The 17,972-nt window shown below is 35.8% G+C and overlaps 1 protein-coding gene across 2 annotated transcripts in view; it reads right to left on the reverse strand.

Moving 5' to 3' along the window:
- Positions 1-17,972, reverse strand: part of CALB1 (calbindin 1) — a 37,828-nt gene continuing 19,856 nt past the window's right edge. For both annotated transcript variants that reach the window (XM_027836990.1, XM_027836904.1), the window contains 8 exons: positions 11,349-11,432; positions 10,940-10,996; positions 6,793-6,870; positions 1,691-1,746; positions 1,560-1,599; positions 1,362-1,415; positions 881-952; positions 1-354 (listed from right to left, as the gene is read on the reverse strand). In XM_027836990.1, the coding sequence (XP_027692791.1) occupies positions 241-354; positions 881-952; positions 1,362-1,415; positions 1,560-1,599; positions 1,691-1,746; positions 6,793-6,870; positions 10,940-10,996; positions 11,349-11,432 (555 nt within the window). In that variant the 3' untranslated portion in view covers positions 1-240. The remainder of the gene's footprint in view (positions 355-880; positions 953-1,361; positions 1,416-1,559; positions 1,600-1,690; positions 1,747-6,792; positions 6,871-10,939; positions 10,997-11,348; positions 11,433-17,972) is intronic.

The raw sequence follows: 17,972 nt of genomic DNA on the forward strand, positions 1-17,972 counted from the left end.
TTGAATTTACAGACTGACCCAGACAGAGACATTCTTCTTATCAATTGATCATAGAGTTACAAAAACTGTACATTACAAACAGTATAGAAACAAACTGAAAAGAATGTGCCACACATCCTGGATAATCATATATATGCAGGTAAATTTACAGATATAAAAGAAAGTACAGCCTACTCCCTTAATAGTGCACAGTTATATAGATACGATGTATCACTAGTGAGTGGATATAATTGTGGGTCTCTAGTTATCGCCAGCGCAGAGGATGAGAGCCAGATCTGTTCGGTACAGCTTGCCACCATCCGACAAAGCCATGATGCTTTTTTTGTATGTTGAAATGTTGTTAACGTCCAGATCCTGTTCGGGGAACACATGCTTCTTTATCAATCCCAAAGCCAATGAAGTTAGTGAAAAGTGAAGACAACCTTTTTTTTTTTTTTTAACATCAATGTATTTAAAGGGAAATTATACTCCATCCTCATATAAACAACAATTATTTCTCTGAACCAGTGATTCTCAGACTTTTTCATCTCAGTTCTCCTTTACATTTTAAAAAATAATTGAAGCTTCCATTATTGACCTTTTGTTTTCTGGGTTATTTCTATCTATAATTATCATCAGATGAAAATAGTTTTGACTTTGTAGACCCTCTGAAAGGGTCTTAGGGACAATATGCACTGAGGAGGGGTTCTTGGAAGACCACTGTACTAAGCTACTAATAAATCCCTGTGTTGGTTCAGAGCAACAGCTCAATACATTTAGAACTCTGTAAATGTATCTCTAGTAATAATGTTTATCTAACAATTGTATCTTGGTACTTTATTTTAACTGAGTGGACTTGAAAAAGTCTTTAAAGAGCCAGGATAATCAGTGAATAAATTACCTGCTTGTTCTTTTCACAGAGATCTTTCAGTAAAGCATCTAATTCATTTTCATCTATGTATCCATTGCCATCCTGAAAGGGAGAAAAAGAAAACACTACAATCAACCTTAGCTTACCCACAATTATATGAGCTAAGGTTTACCAAGCCAATTGAAATCTATAGCCCTATGAAGTCAGTATGGTAGGTAGAACAGATACAAAACTGACACAAGTAGTAAGTGATTAGTTCTGTCTCAATAGTATAATGGAAGAGCTAGCACTACAACTCAGAGAGTATTAACAAAGGGGAAGGAAGGAAATGAGAAAAAAACAAAAAGCCAAAAAAACCCCAAAGGACCAGAATAAGAAACCCTTGAATAACAAAGAATAGGCTATATGTTTATTTTTTTTCTTTATACCTCTTAATCTGTGAATTACTGTTTCCTAACATACATTTTCACAATGTCTCTCAACAAACAAAGAAATAGTGAAGACAAGTTACCTGATCATATAACTCAAAAGCTTTATTGAACTCTTTCCCACACATTTTGACTCCCTAGAAAACATGGAAAACATTAGACTGAAGATTACATTAAGATGCCAGGTTATTGCACTACTGCTGTACATGTTAATATCCTTCATTTCAAAACTCTACAGATTTGACCTTTAACAAGACAAATGCAATTTAAAAGTTTTATACCTGAAATTTAAGCAGGAAATTCTCTTGAACTGGTAGCAACCTTTGGGTTGAAAAAATTGTAGTGTTAGTTTTTTTTTTCTTTTTAGGCAACAGTTGATATGAAACTACATTTGTAGAGTTCTTAAACTTACCTGGCCATTTCAGTTAATTCCAGCTTTCCATCATTGTTTGAGTCAAACATTTTCAGCTGAAAGACAATGTCATGATTATAGCTATTAAATAGCACATTTGTTGCATTGAAAAAAACAAATGTCAAAGTAGAGTGAAAGCTGAGTTGCAGGCACTTTATCAGCTGCAAAGTTCTAGAAATCAGCATTTCTGAAATCTTCCAGTACAAACATTTCAGACGGTGGCATGGATCTGAAGCTAACTGAAAGAGACTAATCAAATAAATGGTATAGTATTATATAGAGAGAGTGCCCGGGCTCTGAGGTTAAAAGCCCAGAGGCCTGGATTCCAGTATCAGCTTAACTGCTTTTTTACTTATTTGACCTTGAAAAAGTCACCTTTTTTCTGAGCCTCATTTTCCTGTAAAATGAGGAGATTGGGTTAGGTAAAATTTAACTTTTTGGCAGTCTAGTAAAGCTCTAACCCTTCTCAGAAGAATGCTTTATTGAAGGAAATGTTAAATTTCAATTAGAGGTTAATGAAAATGATGGTTTTTTTTTTTTTTTGACACAAGTTAATCCCCTTCCCTCCTCCCATTCCCAGGTTAAAAACCTTTTGTGATAGATGCTTTCTAAAGTTCTTTATAGATCTAAACCTAAGATTTACTATTTAGTATTCTTACTATTCTGGTGTGGGTTTTTTTTGGGGGGGGGAAGAGGGAAAGGAGAGGAGAGTTAGATATTTGTCCCCCAGGGCTTTCCCATATGTCAGTATGTCAGTAAATATTGATTTACCCTTTCATGAAGAGGAGTGAGGGTAGCAGTAAGAGGAGCAACATCAGTTATGAATATGTATAAATATATTTATTATTTGGAACATTGTGCAAAAGGTATTGCTGTATTTGTTTTTAAGGGAAGGGAAGTAACTAGGATTGGACTGAGAAAATCGGCTTTGTCACCACAGTTTAGGGAGAGTAGAAAGGGCAAACTCTAATTAAGTTGGGGTATTTTTAAGTGTAACTGAGCCGTTAGCAGAGATCCTTGATTGGTGTCATACCTCTATAGCAGGAGATCTTAACCTTTTTTTTGTGTGTCATGGATCCCTTTGGAGATCTGATGAACCTATTGACCCTTTCAGACCCTTTTAAATGCATAAAATAAAATACATGGGAGTACAGAGGAAACCATTTGAATCGAAACAGTTATCAAAATAAATTTTAAAAAAATTTCGTGGACTCCAGGTTAAGAACTCCTGGAATTAATATCTGACTTTTAAGAACCTTTTTTTTTTTTTACATCTTTGTTGTATTTTATTAATTTTGTTAAAGACTTTCCAATTACATCTTCATTTGGTTCAGGTCCCTCTCAGGAGTTTTGTGGGCTGGAGTTTGATACTTTTCTCTTAAGGTGAATTGGGGTATGTGTGTAGAGGTAGACAAAGAGACTTTTCATTTTGCTTTTTATTGTTTTATGTTCATAAACTACAATTTGTCTAATCGTTCCCCCAAATGATCAGCACCTACTAATGTTTCTATTTATTTGCTACCGCGAACAAGTACTATGAATATGTATATGGAACCTTGAGAAAGGCTGCTTGTTCCCTTCTAATACCATCATTAAGGATAACCTTGATTCATGTATAGATGATTCTCATAAAGATTTTGTATATGTGAGAGAGTAGGCAGATTGATCAGTAATTGATGTATCTTTAGTTGTATTTTTCTGAAATTAGTAAGGTCTGAGATTTTTTTTGGCGCTTTTTGTATCTTCCATTTCTTTAAATATCTTATATATCAATCTTTTATAATCCTCATAATTATCTTACCTCTAGTATGGATCATATGCACTTAGTACAATCTGGATGCTCTTCTCATCTTTGGAAAGTTTTCTTCCCCCCCATTTTTATCTTCCTAGCACAAAACTATGATGAGAACCTTTTTTTTTTTAACTACAATCCAATCCACATTTATCAAATGTATACTACCTATAGTATGCTATGGTTGGTGCATGGGATAGAAAAATGAAACCATACATGCATGGCCCCTGCCTGTACAATCTAGTAGGAGGAAAAGATTAGACAAGTTATAATATGCTAAATATATAGGAGAGGTTTGAACAGATTGCCTTGGGAGATGTAAGGAACAGAAAAGTTATTGCTGGGGGGAATTTGGGGAGGTTTCCTGGAGGAGATTGTTCCTGAACTTGTCTTTGAAGGAAGAGAGGATTTCAACAGGTGGAGATGTGTAGGGAGACTGTTCTGGTCATGGGAAAGTCTTAACAAAGTCACGGAAATAGGAAAAGACAAGTCCTCTAATCTGATTTGGCTAGGACATGTCGATGTGAAGGGAAGTGAGACGTGAACAGAGCATAAAATGTAGGCCAGCCCCCAGAATGAATATGAGACTACTTTTTTTTTAACTTCTATTTTTTACAGCTCCCTGGAAGATGTCTAATAATGGTCACAGTCTCCTACCTTGGACAAGTAGATCAGAGTTTATTGTCCATAGGGAAATATTTCCCAAAATATGCATTTATTTTAATTAGTTCTTGATTAATTTTGCTTACTGAATCTGAACTGGTTTATGACACTAAATAAGATATGCCAGGCCATTACAGCAGGGAAAAAAATCCCATTTGAATGATACTTTTTTTTTTTTAAAGGCCAGTCTCAGATTCTACCTGGCAAGGAGTCCTTACTTTAAATAGACTTCACTTAGAACTGGAACAAAATGGGAAATTAATAATTTTAGGTATTTGATATTAACTGAGTTACTCATAGAGTAAATTTATCCATCATGACACCAAAAAAGATAATTTTCCCTATTTGAATTTGAGTGGGTCATGCTTAATGAAGGTAGAAAAAGGTCTATTTTTTTTTCCTCTGGGTTCAGTGAGACTCTCTTATATTAAGAAACACTTTTTTTATGCAGCAACCTACTTTATAAGTAATTTTATGGTGAACAGTATTAGAGTAGGTCCCAAACGAGTGCAAATAATGACTCCTCCAAAGTAATCTCACGTTTTAAAATATGCACTATTCAAAGTTATAATTATGTCAAATATGGTAAAGGTTCCAACCCAATGAAACTATGCTGGGTGAATTAGAATAATGTGGCCACTTTAGGGGAGTCATTATTAGAAACTAATTGAGACTTAGTTACATTTTTCTTGGTATTAGGTAAGCCAGAATAGGACTTTGCTTACAGCAAATATAAGTGGAACTCCTGTTAAAAGACAAATGTTAGGGTGCTATAAAGAGCAGCAGAAGCAACACTTGCCTAAAAGGCTAACCATTATAATAGAGAGCTGTGGTATAGTGAAGAATGTGTGGTCTGAAGACTTGGGTTTGTTTTTTTGCCTCTGCCGCTAAGTTCTGTGTTTCTTGGCCTCTATGTAAAATGGGGTGTACTATCTATCTCACAGAAGTATTGTGATATATAATGTATAGAAAATACTTTATAATTCATAAAGCACCCTATAAATGACAGCTAATCTATATTCCTTTTATGTATCTGGGGAGCTATATTAAGGTCCATGTTTTTAGGAGTCATATTTTAGGGGCAGCTAGGTGGCAAAGTGGATAGAGTGACGTACCTGGAGTTAGGAAGACCTGAGTTCAAACTAGCCTCAGACATTTCCTAGCTTATCTGACTGTGGGCAAGTCACCTGCCCTCTGTTTGACTCAATTTCTTCAACTGTAAAAAGGGAATAATAATAGTACCTATCTCCCAGAGTTGTGAAGATCAAATGAAATAATATTTGTAAATCACTTAGCATGGTGCCTGGCACATAATAAGTGCTATATTATTATTAGCTATTATTATTATTAGAGGCCTAACAATATGATGTACCTTAGTTGCCTACTTTAAATTTATAAAAATTTACAGAAGAACTCTCTAAGTCAGAACTTTTCATTTGGGAAAATAACTGTTGTGAAGAGGATGAGAATTTAAATCAACAAACATTTATTAGATACCTACTATGTGCAAGTTCCTAGAGATACAAAAAAAAAAGGAGAAAAAGGAAAAAGAAACAGCTCCTGCTTTTAAAGAAGTTACATTCTACTGGAGATTGGGTAGGGAGGAAGAGGGAAGATGTGTATTGTTATCTGTCTCTCAATCTATCTGCCTATCCATCCATCCGTCCATCTATCCATCTGTCCATCTATCCATCTGTCCATCTATCTATCCATCTATCACACAACTAAGCAAATTTAAATTATATAGAGAAGTCAAGGCTAGTGAACTGTCTATTGTAGCCAAATTATCTTCTACACCAAATGCCTGCTGGCCAATTACATTTTTCAGAGGTCCAAACAATGTCCTGTTTAACAGAAGAGTTAATAGATCTTCCATGGGCCACTTACACGGGTCAGTTTATTTTTGGATCTCTTTACCTAGAACTGAAAAGCAGCCATTTCTAGGTAACTCATCAGAATCATTGCATAGCCATACAAGACTTACAGTATAGAATGAAGGAGAAGGAATTCCAGATGGAGAGCATATCTAGTCTCATATAATTAAAATAAAGTGGTACCTAGAATGCCTTTTCTGACTCTAAAATTCTAATATTCCTAACCCAAAATTTGATTAGGAAACACTTAAATAATTACATAACTTTGCTGAAATGGATATAGTGATTTAAAAATAACAATTGATCTTTTTTAGTCTTCTGAAAGAAAAAAGTTCTTTTAGAGCAAGAGTTTTTATACTTTTTGGGGGCATTATGAACCCCTCTAGCTATCTGGTAAAGCCTATGGACCCCTATCTCTGAATAATGTTTTTAAATGTATAAAATAAAATATGTTGGATTAGAAAAGAAGCCAATTATATTGAAATGAAGATGAATTTTTTTCCATCCAAGTTCATGGATACCCTGAAATATTTAGGGGTCCACATATCCCAGGATTAGAACTCCTGTTTTAGCAGCAACACAGCTACTTCTCTGGTTTGCTTAGAATCAAAGAAGAGACTTACTGAACATCTGGGCCACCACTCAGAGATGGGCAATGATGTGTGTATCACTGACTGCTTTGGGTGTGACTGTGAATTCACCAGAAACAACTAATGCAGACCTAATGACATTTCACATCCTTTGGGATATAATATTTTGGAAGTTCATCTTACCATCAAGTCTGTATATTCAGCTAATTTCGTGTCATCAAAAGTCTTGTTTGCTTTTTCTAGCAAGTCCTTTAGAAAGTTCTGTTAAGAAAAAAGAGACCCAGGTAAAGCAAGCCAGTGACAAACATCTTCATGTCAATATTTCTGAAAGTTGAACATAGTGAAGCTGCCCTAGGATGGGGATGGAAGGACAGGTGAAGAAGCAGAAGAAGAGGCAAGAATTCCATAGCTTGAGACCAACTTATGTTGGTGTTCTTTTGGAATTTCAGCATAAACTCTCCCAGCTAAATGGAGTCCAAGACTTGTCTTATGCTGTAGCATGGGAATTATTGTGGAATAGTGGAAAGAATATTGGTTCATAAGTTGGAGGACTTGAGTTCAAATCCCACTTTGGCACTACCTCTGTGACCTTGAACAAATCACTCTACCTCTCATGGCCTCAGTTTCCTTATCTCTAAAATGGAGAAGATATTCTCTTAGGTCCTTTCCAGTCATATATCTATAATTCTGTGAAATCTAGAACGATTAGTATTCTTGTATTTTTCCTATTTTCTCTGAATAATTACTTCAATGAAATCAGTATTTTATTTTAATTTTATGTTGAAAGTCTGAGGGGGGAAATCTTTCTAACTCGTCTAATGATAACTGTAGTGCTACATAGTGAGAGGTCTATAAATATTTGTATTTCTCTTCTGAATGAGATACAGGGACAGCTCAGTGCCATAGTTGAATACCTTTTTTTTTTTTGCTGGAGGGAACAATTATTAATACTTACAAAGAATAACAGATATAAACAAACACCCCCAGATTTGCCTACCTTTAGCTAATTCTACAAAGGCCTGGAGTTGCAGGGACAATTCCCCGTGAACTCACACCAGCCAATTTATAATTTCCCTCACCCAAGGGCTGCCTCTGCTCAAACATCACCACTTCACTTACTACCAGGATAATGGCAAATTTCACAAGAGATAAAGTCAGGTTAGAATGACACAAGTCCCTCCTTGGCAGTAGCATAGAGCAGAATGGCAGCTTTATGCTTGGAGGATATATGAATCATAATCAAATAGATATTAATGTGGGAAAGATGAAAGAGCATGATTATTAAATTGGCAGTTGGAGTGAGGGAGTATCTATTTTTTTGAAAGTGGGATATGAAGGCTTTAGAGAAGCTTGCCATAGTCATAACAAAGCAAGTATTTAAAGATATAAAAAGCTTCCATTCCCTTTAATGATGTTTATTTCCAGTATCTTAACTTTATATCTTGAAAACTAATGAAATCAATGACAAATGTAGGTGAAACGAGCGTTTATTGTGCATGCAGATAAGTGTTCCACTTGTCCTGTGCATTTATGGAATTCTTTACTGTCCTCAAAAACTCACTGATTTTGTTGGTTATCTTGATTTTATCCTGTCAGGGCAGCAAGCCACTTCACCTAGTTTCAGAAGTTTATTCTTATCTTAAAATTCCACTTCAGAAACCAACTGAGGCATGAAAAGCTCAAAGGTGTCTGCTGGAAGTAAATTTGTATTTTTCTCAGTGGAGCTTTGGTGCAAGGTTAATTGGGTTAAGGAGTCTCATCAGAGCTAATATAGTTGTCCCAAGAATAGCCTGGGAGAAAACTTGGGACTCTGAAATATCTTGCAAAAGATAGAGATAGATAAAGTCCTGGCATTGCAGAACTGAAAATGAGCTTTCTAGAGATATTTCTTTCTTTCTCTCTCTCTCTCTCTCTCTCTCTCTCTCTCTCTCTCTGTCATAGATTCTTACAGATCAAAGAGGTCTCAATATTCATGTACGCCAACCCATACCACTCAAAAAGAAACTCAACATACTCCATAAGATATTGGAGTGGTTTGCCATTTCCTTCTTCAGCTCATTTTACAGAGGAGGAAACTGAAGCAAACAAGGTTAAGTGACTTGCCCAGGGTCATAACCACATTTGAACTCACATCTTCCTGACCCTAGGCTTAGCACTCTATCCACTGTACCATCTAGCTGCCCTTAACAGATCTTTAGACTACTACAAAGTCGGGAATGGGTATGAGTTAGGAGTAAACCCGAGTACATAATTTTGGGACCAAATGGAAAGAAAGGTAGAATATAGGAAAGACTATTTCATTAGGCCTATGGCCTTGTGACCTGCCAATTTTTTGTTGACATGGAGCCTCTCTGGGCCTTGAATTCCTTGTCTGTCAAATGGGAAGATCCGTTTTTTTTCAACCAATAAAGGGCAGTGTAATGAAGTGGATAGTGCACTGGACCTGGGAATTGGGAAGAGCTGGATTTGAATCTCTCTCTTCTGATACTTACTTGCTGTGTGACCCTCTCTGAGCCCCAGCTTCCTTATTTATGAAATGAGCTGGTCTAGATGGTCTCTAAGGTCCCTTCCAGTTCAAAACCTATAATCCTATAAGCACTTGTTAAGTGCCTACAATATACTGGGCTCTGTGTGAGATGCTAAGGCTACAACAGCCAAAACAAAAACAGTCCCAGCCTTCAACTGCAGCTTGACTTCCACTGGTGTGAGTAGAGAGATGGAGAATATGTACACAGCTAAATTAATGTAAAGTATATTCTAAAAATGTATGTCTTAGGGGAGTGGTGGTGGGAGGAAAGATCCTAATTACTAGGAGATCTTGAAGGAGGGGGCATGAGATAAGCCTTGAAGGAATCTAGTGATTCTAAGAGAAAGATGTAAGGAAGGACTGTGTTCCAGCATGAGGTGTCTGTACAAAGGCAGAGAGGTGGAAGTGGATCCCATCTCTAAAGTCCCTTTTAACTTGAAAAACCTATCAATATATATAGGGCAGAAAGCATAAAACCTATTTCTCTTGGATGATTTAAAAGAAAAAAAAGCTTTCTTAGTGCATTTCTACATAATAAGAAAAGTTCACTATATTATCACAACTTTTCAGATATAAAGAAGTCCCTTTCTGATTCTTTTTTAAAAAAAAATATGTTAATGTTTAATAAGAATTTATTTTTTCTCTCTCCTTCCCCTCTCCCTCCACAAACCCCATTAAAAAGAAAAGAAATACAAAACCCTTGTAATAAATAGAGATAGTTAAGGAAAATAAATTCCCCCATTGGCCCTGTTCAGAAATACATTCGTTGTTTTGCATCTTGAATCCATGACCTGGAGGTAGGTAAAATAGTTCATCATCAGTCCTCTGGAATCATGGTTGGTCATTGTGTTAATTAGAGTTCTTACAACTCTAAAGTTCCTAAACCACAGTGAAATTAGGAGAAAACAATATTGGATGATCATACTCCTCTCCCTGCCCCAATAGAAATGGGCCATCATTAGTGATTCTTGAAGATTTTCTTAGTTTTTCTTATTCAAAAGATAAAGAAAACATGGTTATCTAGATTGAGGACTCTTGATATCCATATAACTATTCAAAAAATAATTCTTCCATACTTTATAATTACTAGTAAATGATTACATTTTGTATAACTATAAGATCTGTGTTAATAAATTTATTCAAAGGTGCAATTTTCCTAAAGTTTAGCCCACATTTCAGAGATTTTTTTTGGGGGGGGAGAGGGAAGTATTTTCAGAAAAAAAATGTTAAGTATATAATAATGTAAGTATGTAAATTCTCAAGTTACAGATACAATATTAGTAAGTGTGGCCTCGTGGGTCTGCATATGTGATTCAAATGTATTGCTAGTCTGCACCTGTGCAAGGCATTCAGTTCTTATAGTTCTTAAGTTAGTTTGAGAAAAAACACCCTAAAACAACAATTTTTATCATCATAGTAAGGGGAAAGGGGGACCTCAGGAAAAGACTTTCATTTCTATTCTCTAGCACTTATTGCAGATGTCAAAGAATAGGTTAAAATAAGATTTCTTCACCATTTTTGTGTCATTGGCCTTTTTGTCAGCCTGGTGAAGTCTATGGACCCCTTCTCAGAGTAAGTTTTTAAATACATAAGACAAAGTGCATAGGATTACAAAGGGAACCAATTATAAATAGTTTTTAAAAACAAGTTCCTAGGCCTCAGGTTAGGAACCCTCAGGGGAAAAAATGCACCATTGGCTAGCAGTAGTTCATACAAGGATTGCCTCACCACCACCCCGTATTATGTCCTTAGCCTTTCAGAATTATGTTAGAAAGGAAGCTAGTTCACATTTTCATCACTTACCTTCAGTTCCTCAGTTTCTATGAAGCCACTATGATCGGTGTCATACTTTCTCCATGTCTGAAAACAAGGATGGCACAACCGTTTGAGTTAAATAATTACAATCATAATGCTTGACATTTATATCATGTTTTAAGATTTATGAAGTGCAAATACATTCCTTTGTTCCTTAGAACAACCAATCATTGGGTCATTTACATTTAGAGCTGGAAGAGACCTTAGAGGTGCAACCCCTTCATTTTACAGCGACTCAGAGAGGTTAAGTGACTTCCCCCTAGGTCACACAGTTAGTAAATATATGAAGCAGAAATTGCCTGTACTTAGCACCTTGGCATGTAGTAGGTGCTAAAATGTCTATTGATTTTTGATCTTGACAATTTCCACTAAGGGGGCTTTTCCTGCCTCCCAGTACCTGCATGAATTCCTCACATGACTTCAGCTGCTGACATCTAAAGAGAAGCAGGAAGTTCTCTTCTGTTGGTAGTACATGAGCCAACTGTAAAAGATCAGAAAGGAAGTTATGGTTGTTTTGAGAAACTTGAGAGTAACACTCTGGGCTTTAGTTGCTAGAATAATACTTTTGACCTATATGGCATTGTAAGATGTGCAAAGCATGCTCTCACAGCAACTTGTAAGGTAGGTGATACAAACATCATTCATTCCTGTTTTACAGATAAGGAAACGTGCCTGGGATGCACACAGCTAAAATGGTTCGGATACAGTATTGCAACCAAGGTTCCTCTTTTTTTAGGTTAAATATTCTCTCCAATATGCCTGATGCTTTTCTTTCCAGAATTAGTCTTACTAGCCAGAAATACAAGAGATGAAAAAATTGTTAATAGCTACTTCTTTTTTGATGTGTTGCTCTAGGAATATTATTGGTATTGTTTGGAATGTTTGCCCACATCACTAGCAATTTATTCCAAATCTTTTCTTTTCAATGGTTAAAAAGTGGCCTATGCAAAAATTGTTTTTCTGCCTACCCATACATACTATATGCTTTCTCCTTATTCTTTTAAATTATGATGGGTGTGGGATGGGAAAAGAAAGACAGAAAGAGACAGAGATAAAAAAGGAGATACAGAGAGCCTTATACCTTAGTGCGTTTTATTATTAATTGTCTGGTACATAAACCAATAGGTGCCATTAGAGATATTCTATACCCTTTGTGCCCGAAGTATTATACTACCAGCATCATCCTCCCTCTTTCTTTTTCTCCCTAATGCAATCTGGGCTATGCACTCTTGTTTCTGACAAGTCACGAGGCAGAGTGAGACACAACAAAATAATTTTCCTTCACATGTGAAAATAAGAGACCAAAGCCTCATACCTAAAGTTATTGAATACTTTATTCAAGAAGACAGTTAAGAATCAGTGGACATGGCAAGCCCCAAATGGCACCAAAAAGAAAAAAAAAAAGAAATTGGTTATACTTTAACAAGCCAGAAATGACCATTTACCTAGGTCAGTCATTTCCAAATCAGCCATCTGTGTACCATTGAACCACTGACTTGCTAGAGCAAAGTAAAAAATGTCAATTGGAAAAATGGATAAAAATTAAGGAGGAAGGTATTGTTTATGATTGAAGTAACTTCAACTTAATCTATTTAAACAAGCTGTTAAAAACAAAAATGGGAAATGGAAAGAAGAACAGAATTGAAACAGACTATCATCATTTCCTCAGGAAGTTTAACCAACGTAAATTAGTCTCCACAATGAACAGAACTGAAAAGCCTAGACACTGCCTCAACTAGCAGACACTTGGTTTCTTTGTCAAGACATGGCAACACTGGTTCATAATATAGACTCTTTTGTAAAATCATATAGAGTACAATAGAGGAAGATTATGAGCAGTATCACCTCATGAGAATCAGGGAGAAGGAAAAACAAGTTTACAGAAAAGATATGAGAAATCCAGTTAAACTAGATTATCCTGGAGATAAAACTAGAAGGAAGACAATAAGTGTACCCCAAATGGGAAGATATATAAAGATTTCTTTAACGAACCCTTTTCTCCACTGATGGTGATGGACTCTAATATCACAATCTCTAACGTTGCATGAGGAAGCAGAATTGGCACTAAAGATAATAAAAATGGGAAAAGTAGCCAAAATTATGTAATAAGATGTGGTGGGTAGAGGTGGATCAAGCTGGGGGTTGGTGGTGACATAATTTTGATGGTGCTGATATATTAATTCTCAAGTTATTTGGAAGAAGAGAGGGTACTAAATTCTTAGGAAAAATGATGGAGTTCATGAAAAAAAACAAGAAAATATCAACAACTACTCATCTATTTGCCCATTTTACTTAGGATAATCAACACACACACATTGAGGGTATCCTTGAGGAAGGTATGAAAAGGAAATAGGCAGGCTTTTTCAGATAGTATTCTACAGTACACAACAACTTATAGTCATATAGCTGACTGAAAGGTGTAGGGAACATAGGATTCTCACCTGTGTTTGTTGACTATCAAAACAAATTTGATTTGGTATAGCAAAATGCTGCCTTAAACACTCTCCAACAAGATGTCTCATGAATATATAAAACTCATACAAGAAACAATATTTTAAAAACTATCCTCTGATTATTAATATTAAATGAGGCCCCAATCAGAGAGATGTATGCTTGCCACAGTTGTGAAAAGTGTCTCAGTCAGTCAGTTAAGCATTTAAGCATTTACTGTATGATAAGAACCATGCTAACTACTACGGGTACAAAGAAAGGCAAGAACATGATCCTTGACCTCAAGAAATTAACATTTTGATTGGGGAAACACAAAATGCAAACAACTAGATACATAAAGATATATACAGAGTAGATAGATGGCAAACTCAGAGGGGAAGCACCAGCATGTATCTGTCATAATGTCCAAATGTAAGAGGGATTCCTAATAAGTGAAAGAAGTTTTTCACTAGAGCTCTGTTTGCGGAGCGACAGTAAGAATTCAGCATCTGCTAGACGTCCCTCTTCTATTTGGAGTCTGTGTGAAACATGAGATTGCATAAAACCTCTTAAATGAGATGAACAATTACTCAAAGGAGTTTGTGATTTTATATATATATATGTGTGTGTGTATATATATATATATATATATATATATGAATATCCAAGTGGCTGAAAAATGACTATTATTTGCATTGCTCTTCAGGTGGATAAATAACTCATATTTCTTGTCCATTATATATCTTGACCAGACATTATAGAAAGAAAATTAGTTGGGTCCAGAAATGAACAGAAGGAAAGTAGATTGGATTGTCTTTGGGAATTTGTTTAGTGCTTTTAATAATCCTAAGTTTCTTCTTGAAACAAAGGCTTGTCTTTTTGACATTAGAATTCTTCTGGTAATATTGTATGACTGCTAGTCTTTTAACAGTTTTACCCCCAAATGTCTCATTAACAAGACTTTTCCCTGTCTCTAGTACCTCCTTGGCCATATTAGAGATGACACAACTTTATCACCTTGGTGTTTGAAAAATTAAGGTTGAGTGTCACCCAAAGGGCAGAGATGCATGGTGGGTATGAATAGGCTATAATATATTACTAACGAATAGTGATGTAGCTGAAGCAGCATAAAATATTTCATTAGAGAGCTGTGTGATGTAAAAAGAGGCAGGCTGATCATGTAGTAAAAATGAAGGATAACTAATAAACATTCCATTCCTTTGGTATCAATACCATTTCAGGAGATCTAGAGAAAAACACCTAGAATGGTGGATGGAAATCCAGTGTGCAGGTTGGGAAAACATGGATATATTGTGATATTTAATGTGGAAAGGAGTATTCATATGGATGAAATCATCATCTTACTGAACATGATACCACTGAATATATTCTTGACCCAGTTTCTCACTATTATAGTAAGAGTTCATTAAGTTAGGAGAAAGAAAGTAGAGATGACAAAGAAATCCCAAATCCCTGAAAGACAAAATGGGTCATAGGGGGAAGGGAGGAGGAGTAATATGTGGAGGTAATAAAAAAAACACACAGATGGGTTAAGTCACTAGAAAGAGATGTAAATGTCAATTGAGGATATGATTCCTGCTCTAAAGTCTTTCATAACTCCCTATTATCTCTGCAGTAAAGTTTCAAGTCCTTTGCTTGACATTTAAGACCATACGCAAACTAATATTACCCTAACTTTTCAGACTTCAGTCTCTTCTTCACATACTCTGTAGTTTATTTAAAATGAACAATTATCTACTCCCTGTGATCTGCACACTCACTCCCTTATGATTTTGCTTCAATTGTTCCCTGGGTATGAAATGTTCTCTTTTCTTTTTACCTGTTGAGGTCTTACCCTTTAAGCCTGACTCAAATGCCACCTCTTTTAGGAAGCTTGCATTGATCACCATGAAGGAAGCAATACTTTCTTGTTTTGTAATTCTCAAATGCACATTACGTAGCAAGTACATACTAAATCCTTGTTGACTGATTGAATGACAAACATTGGATATTATTAGTTATCTGTATTTTTGTCTTATCCCCTTACCAAACTCTTAAATTCCTTGAGAGCCAATGGTGAATTAAATTGAATTCAACAAGTATATACTAAGCACTACTATGTGCATGGTGCTCTTAGGCACCATAACTACTATATGTTATTTAGTGATAGAAAGGAAAAATGAAAAATGATCCTTGCTCTTAAGGAGTTTACTTTCTATTTGGGGAGATGCAACATATATACATATAAGTAAATACAAGGTAATCTGAAGGAAGAAAAATCAATAAGAACCAGGGGAATCAGGAAAGGCTTCCTGGAGGACATGTCACCTGAATTGATTCTTGAATGAAGCGAAGAACTCTAAGAGGTAGAGGTGATGAAAGAGGGCATTCCAGTTATGGAGGAAAGGCTCTAAGGGCAAGAGCTGGAGTGTTGAATATGGAGAACAGCTAGTAAGTGTGCAAATTTGGCTACAATATAGTAAGGGGAATAATACGAAATACATCAGGAAGGTAGGCTGGAGCCAGACTATGAAGGGCTTTAAATGAGGGCTGAGGTGTTTGCATTTTGCCATAGAGGTAAGAGAGGAGGTTTTTGAGCTGGAGAGGAATACAAATAGACCCTTACTTTAGGAAAATTATGATGCCAGTAGTGTAGGCAATTAACTGGAGGGGAGAAGAGGCTGGGATGTTATTTAGAAGACTGTTGCAATAATCTAGGAGAGAGGGAATGAGGGCCTGAACTAATGTGATGGCCAAATGACACATCCAGTATTGGTCCTGTTGGAAGAAGGAGGACTTCCCTTCCAAAGGAAAGGTGGGAGAAACAGCAAGGCCAGATAAAGGAGTACAAGTACCTATTTAAGTACTCAAGTATCCAAGACTAAGTTTTATTTTTTGGTATTGTTAATTAATTGATTAATATTATTTAAGCTGTAAGTATGTGTTAAATTGGCAAAAACAATTTAAAGGAATGGAATTCAATATTGCCAGTACTGTCAACAAATGGGTATACCCATTCACTTCTGACGGAATTGCAGACTTGTAGAATTTTTTAGGAGAATAATATGGCAGTATGAAGTAAAAATAACAAAAAAAGTTATGCCCTTTGGCTAACAATTCCATTGTTGGGAATATACCCTGGATATATTATAAAGAACAACCATAAAAAGCTAGCATGTTCAAATTTTTTCATAGCAGCATTAAACATAATTGCAAAAAGATTGGAATAACCTAAATGTCCAATAAGGAAATGGTTAAATGCATCATGATACATGAAGATAATGGAGTACTATAATGCAGTTAAGACTGACAAGTGTGAAGAATGCAATGAAATATGATATGACCTTTATGAAATGATGTGAAGCAAAAAAAAAACTCACAGTGGAATGAAGTCTTCATTAATTCCAACCATATATAAGGAAATGAATAAGAATGAATGGACAAACAAAGAATTCTGATGGGACCCTGGAGAAAATGACTAATAAATTATAATGGCATTTCATGTCTTACTATAAATTAAATTAAACATAACTAAACATAAACTATTTAATAAGCAAGTTCAACATTGAAGATCAGTGTTATGTTTTAGTATAAATTTAATTAATTGAAAAAGTTAAAACTACGTCCATTAAGCTGACAAAATCAATTTCCCCAAACATAGGTATGACCAAGTGACTCTATTACTTAATAAACTTCAGAAGCTCCATGTTAGCTCTAGGACCCAATAGGTCTCTGTCTGGCATTTCTTACAACTTGGGCCTTTCCTAACTTTCCAGTGTCCTTCCACTTTATTCCCCACCACACTCTCTTTGATCTAGCTACATTGGTCTATCTGCTGTTTCTTGCACATGTCTTGGCTGTCCTCCATGCCTGGATGTCCTCCATATCTACCCTCTACCTCTGATTTCCTTCCAGACTCAGCTCAAATCCCACCTTCTACGAAAGATATTTCCTAGTCCCCCACATTTACTAGTAGCTTCTCTGAGATTACTTTACTGTATATTGTATTTGTACTATATGTATCTAGTTATTTATATGTGGGGACTGTTCTTGCCTTTCTTTGTATCCCCAGTGCTTAGAACAGCACCTGGAACATAGGAGGGAGCTATGTGACAGAGTGGATAGAACGCTGGACTTGGGAGTCAGGAAGACCGGAGTTCAAATCATATAGCAGAAAATTAATGCATTATTCAGAAGTACTCCCTCATTAACTAACTAGCTGTGTTACCCTGGGCAAGTTGTTTAAAAGTTTCTGTGCCTCAGTTCCTCATCTGTAAAATGGGGATAAAAATAGCACCTACTTCACAGGGATGGTGTGAGGGTTAAATGAGAAAACAAAGCTCTTTGTAAACGTTAAGTTATATTAATGCTAGCTATTATTGTTATAGAGTGCTTAATAAATGCTTGTTGACTGATTGACTGACTTTAATTTATCTTATTTCCCAAATAACTGAGGAGTTTCTCAGATTGGAAGAATTCTGTCCTTGGTTGAGTGTGTGAGCATAGATTTAGAGGGAAGGGCTAAGTAACTCTTATTGTCTTAACCCACTCCCCACATTGTCACCACTGTTTTCCTAGGTTAATTTTCCTT

The sequence above is a fragment of the Vombatus ursinus genome, unplaced genomic scaffold (assembly GCF_900497805.2).
Source record: "Vombatus ursinus unplaced genomic scaffold, bare-nosed wombat genome assembly UNPS02000577.1, whole genome shotgun sequence".
Lineage (NCBI taxonomy): Eukaryota > Metazoa > Chordata > Mammalia > Diprotodontia > Vombatidae > Vombatus > Vombatus ursinus.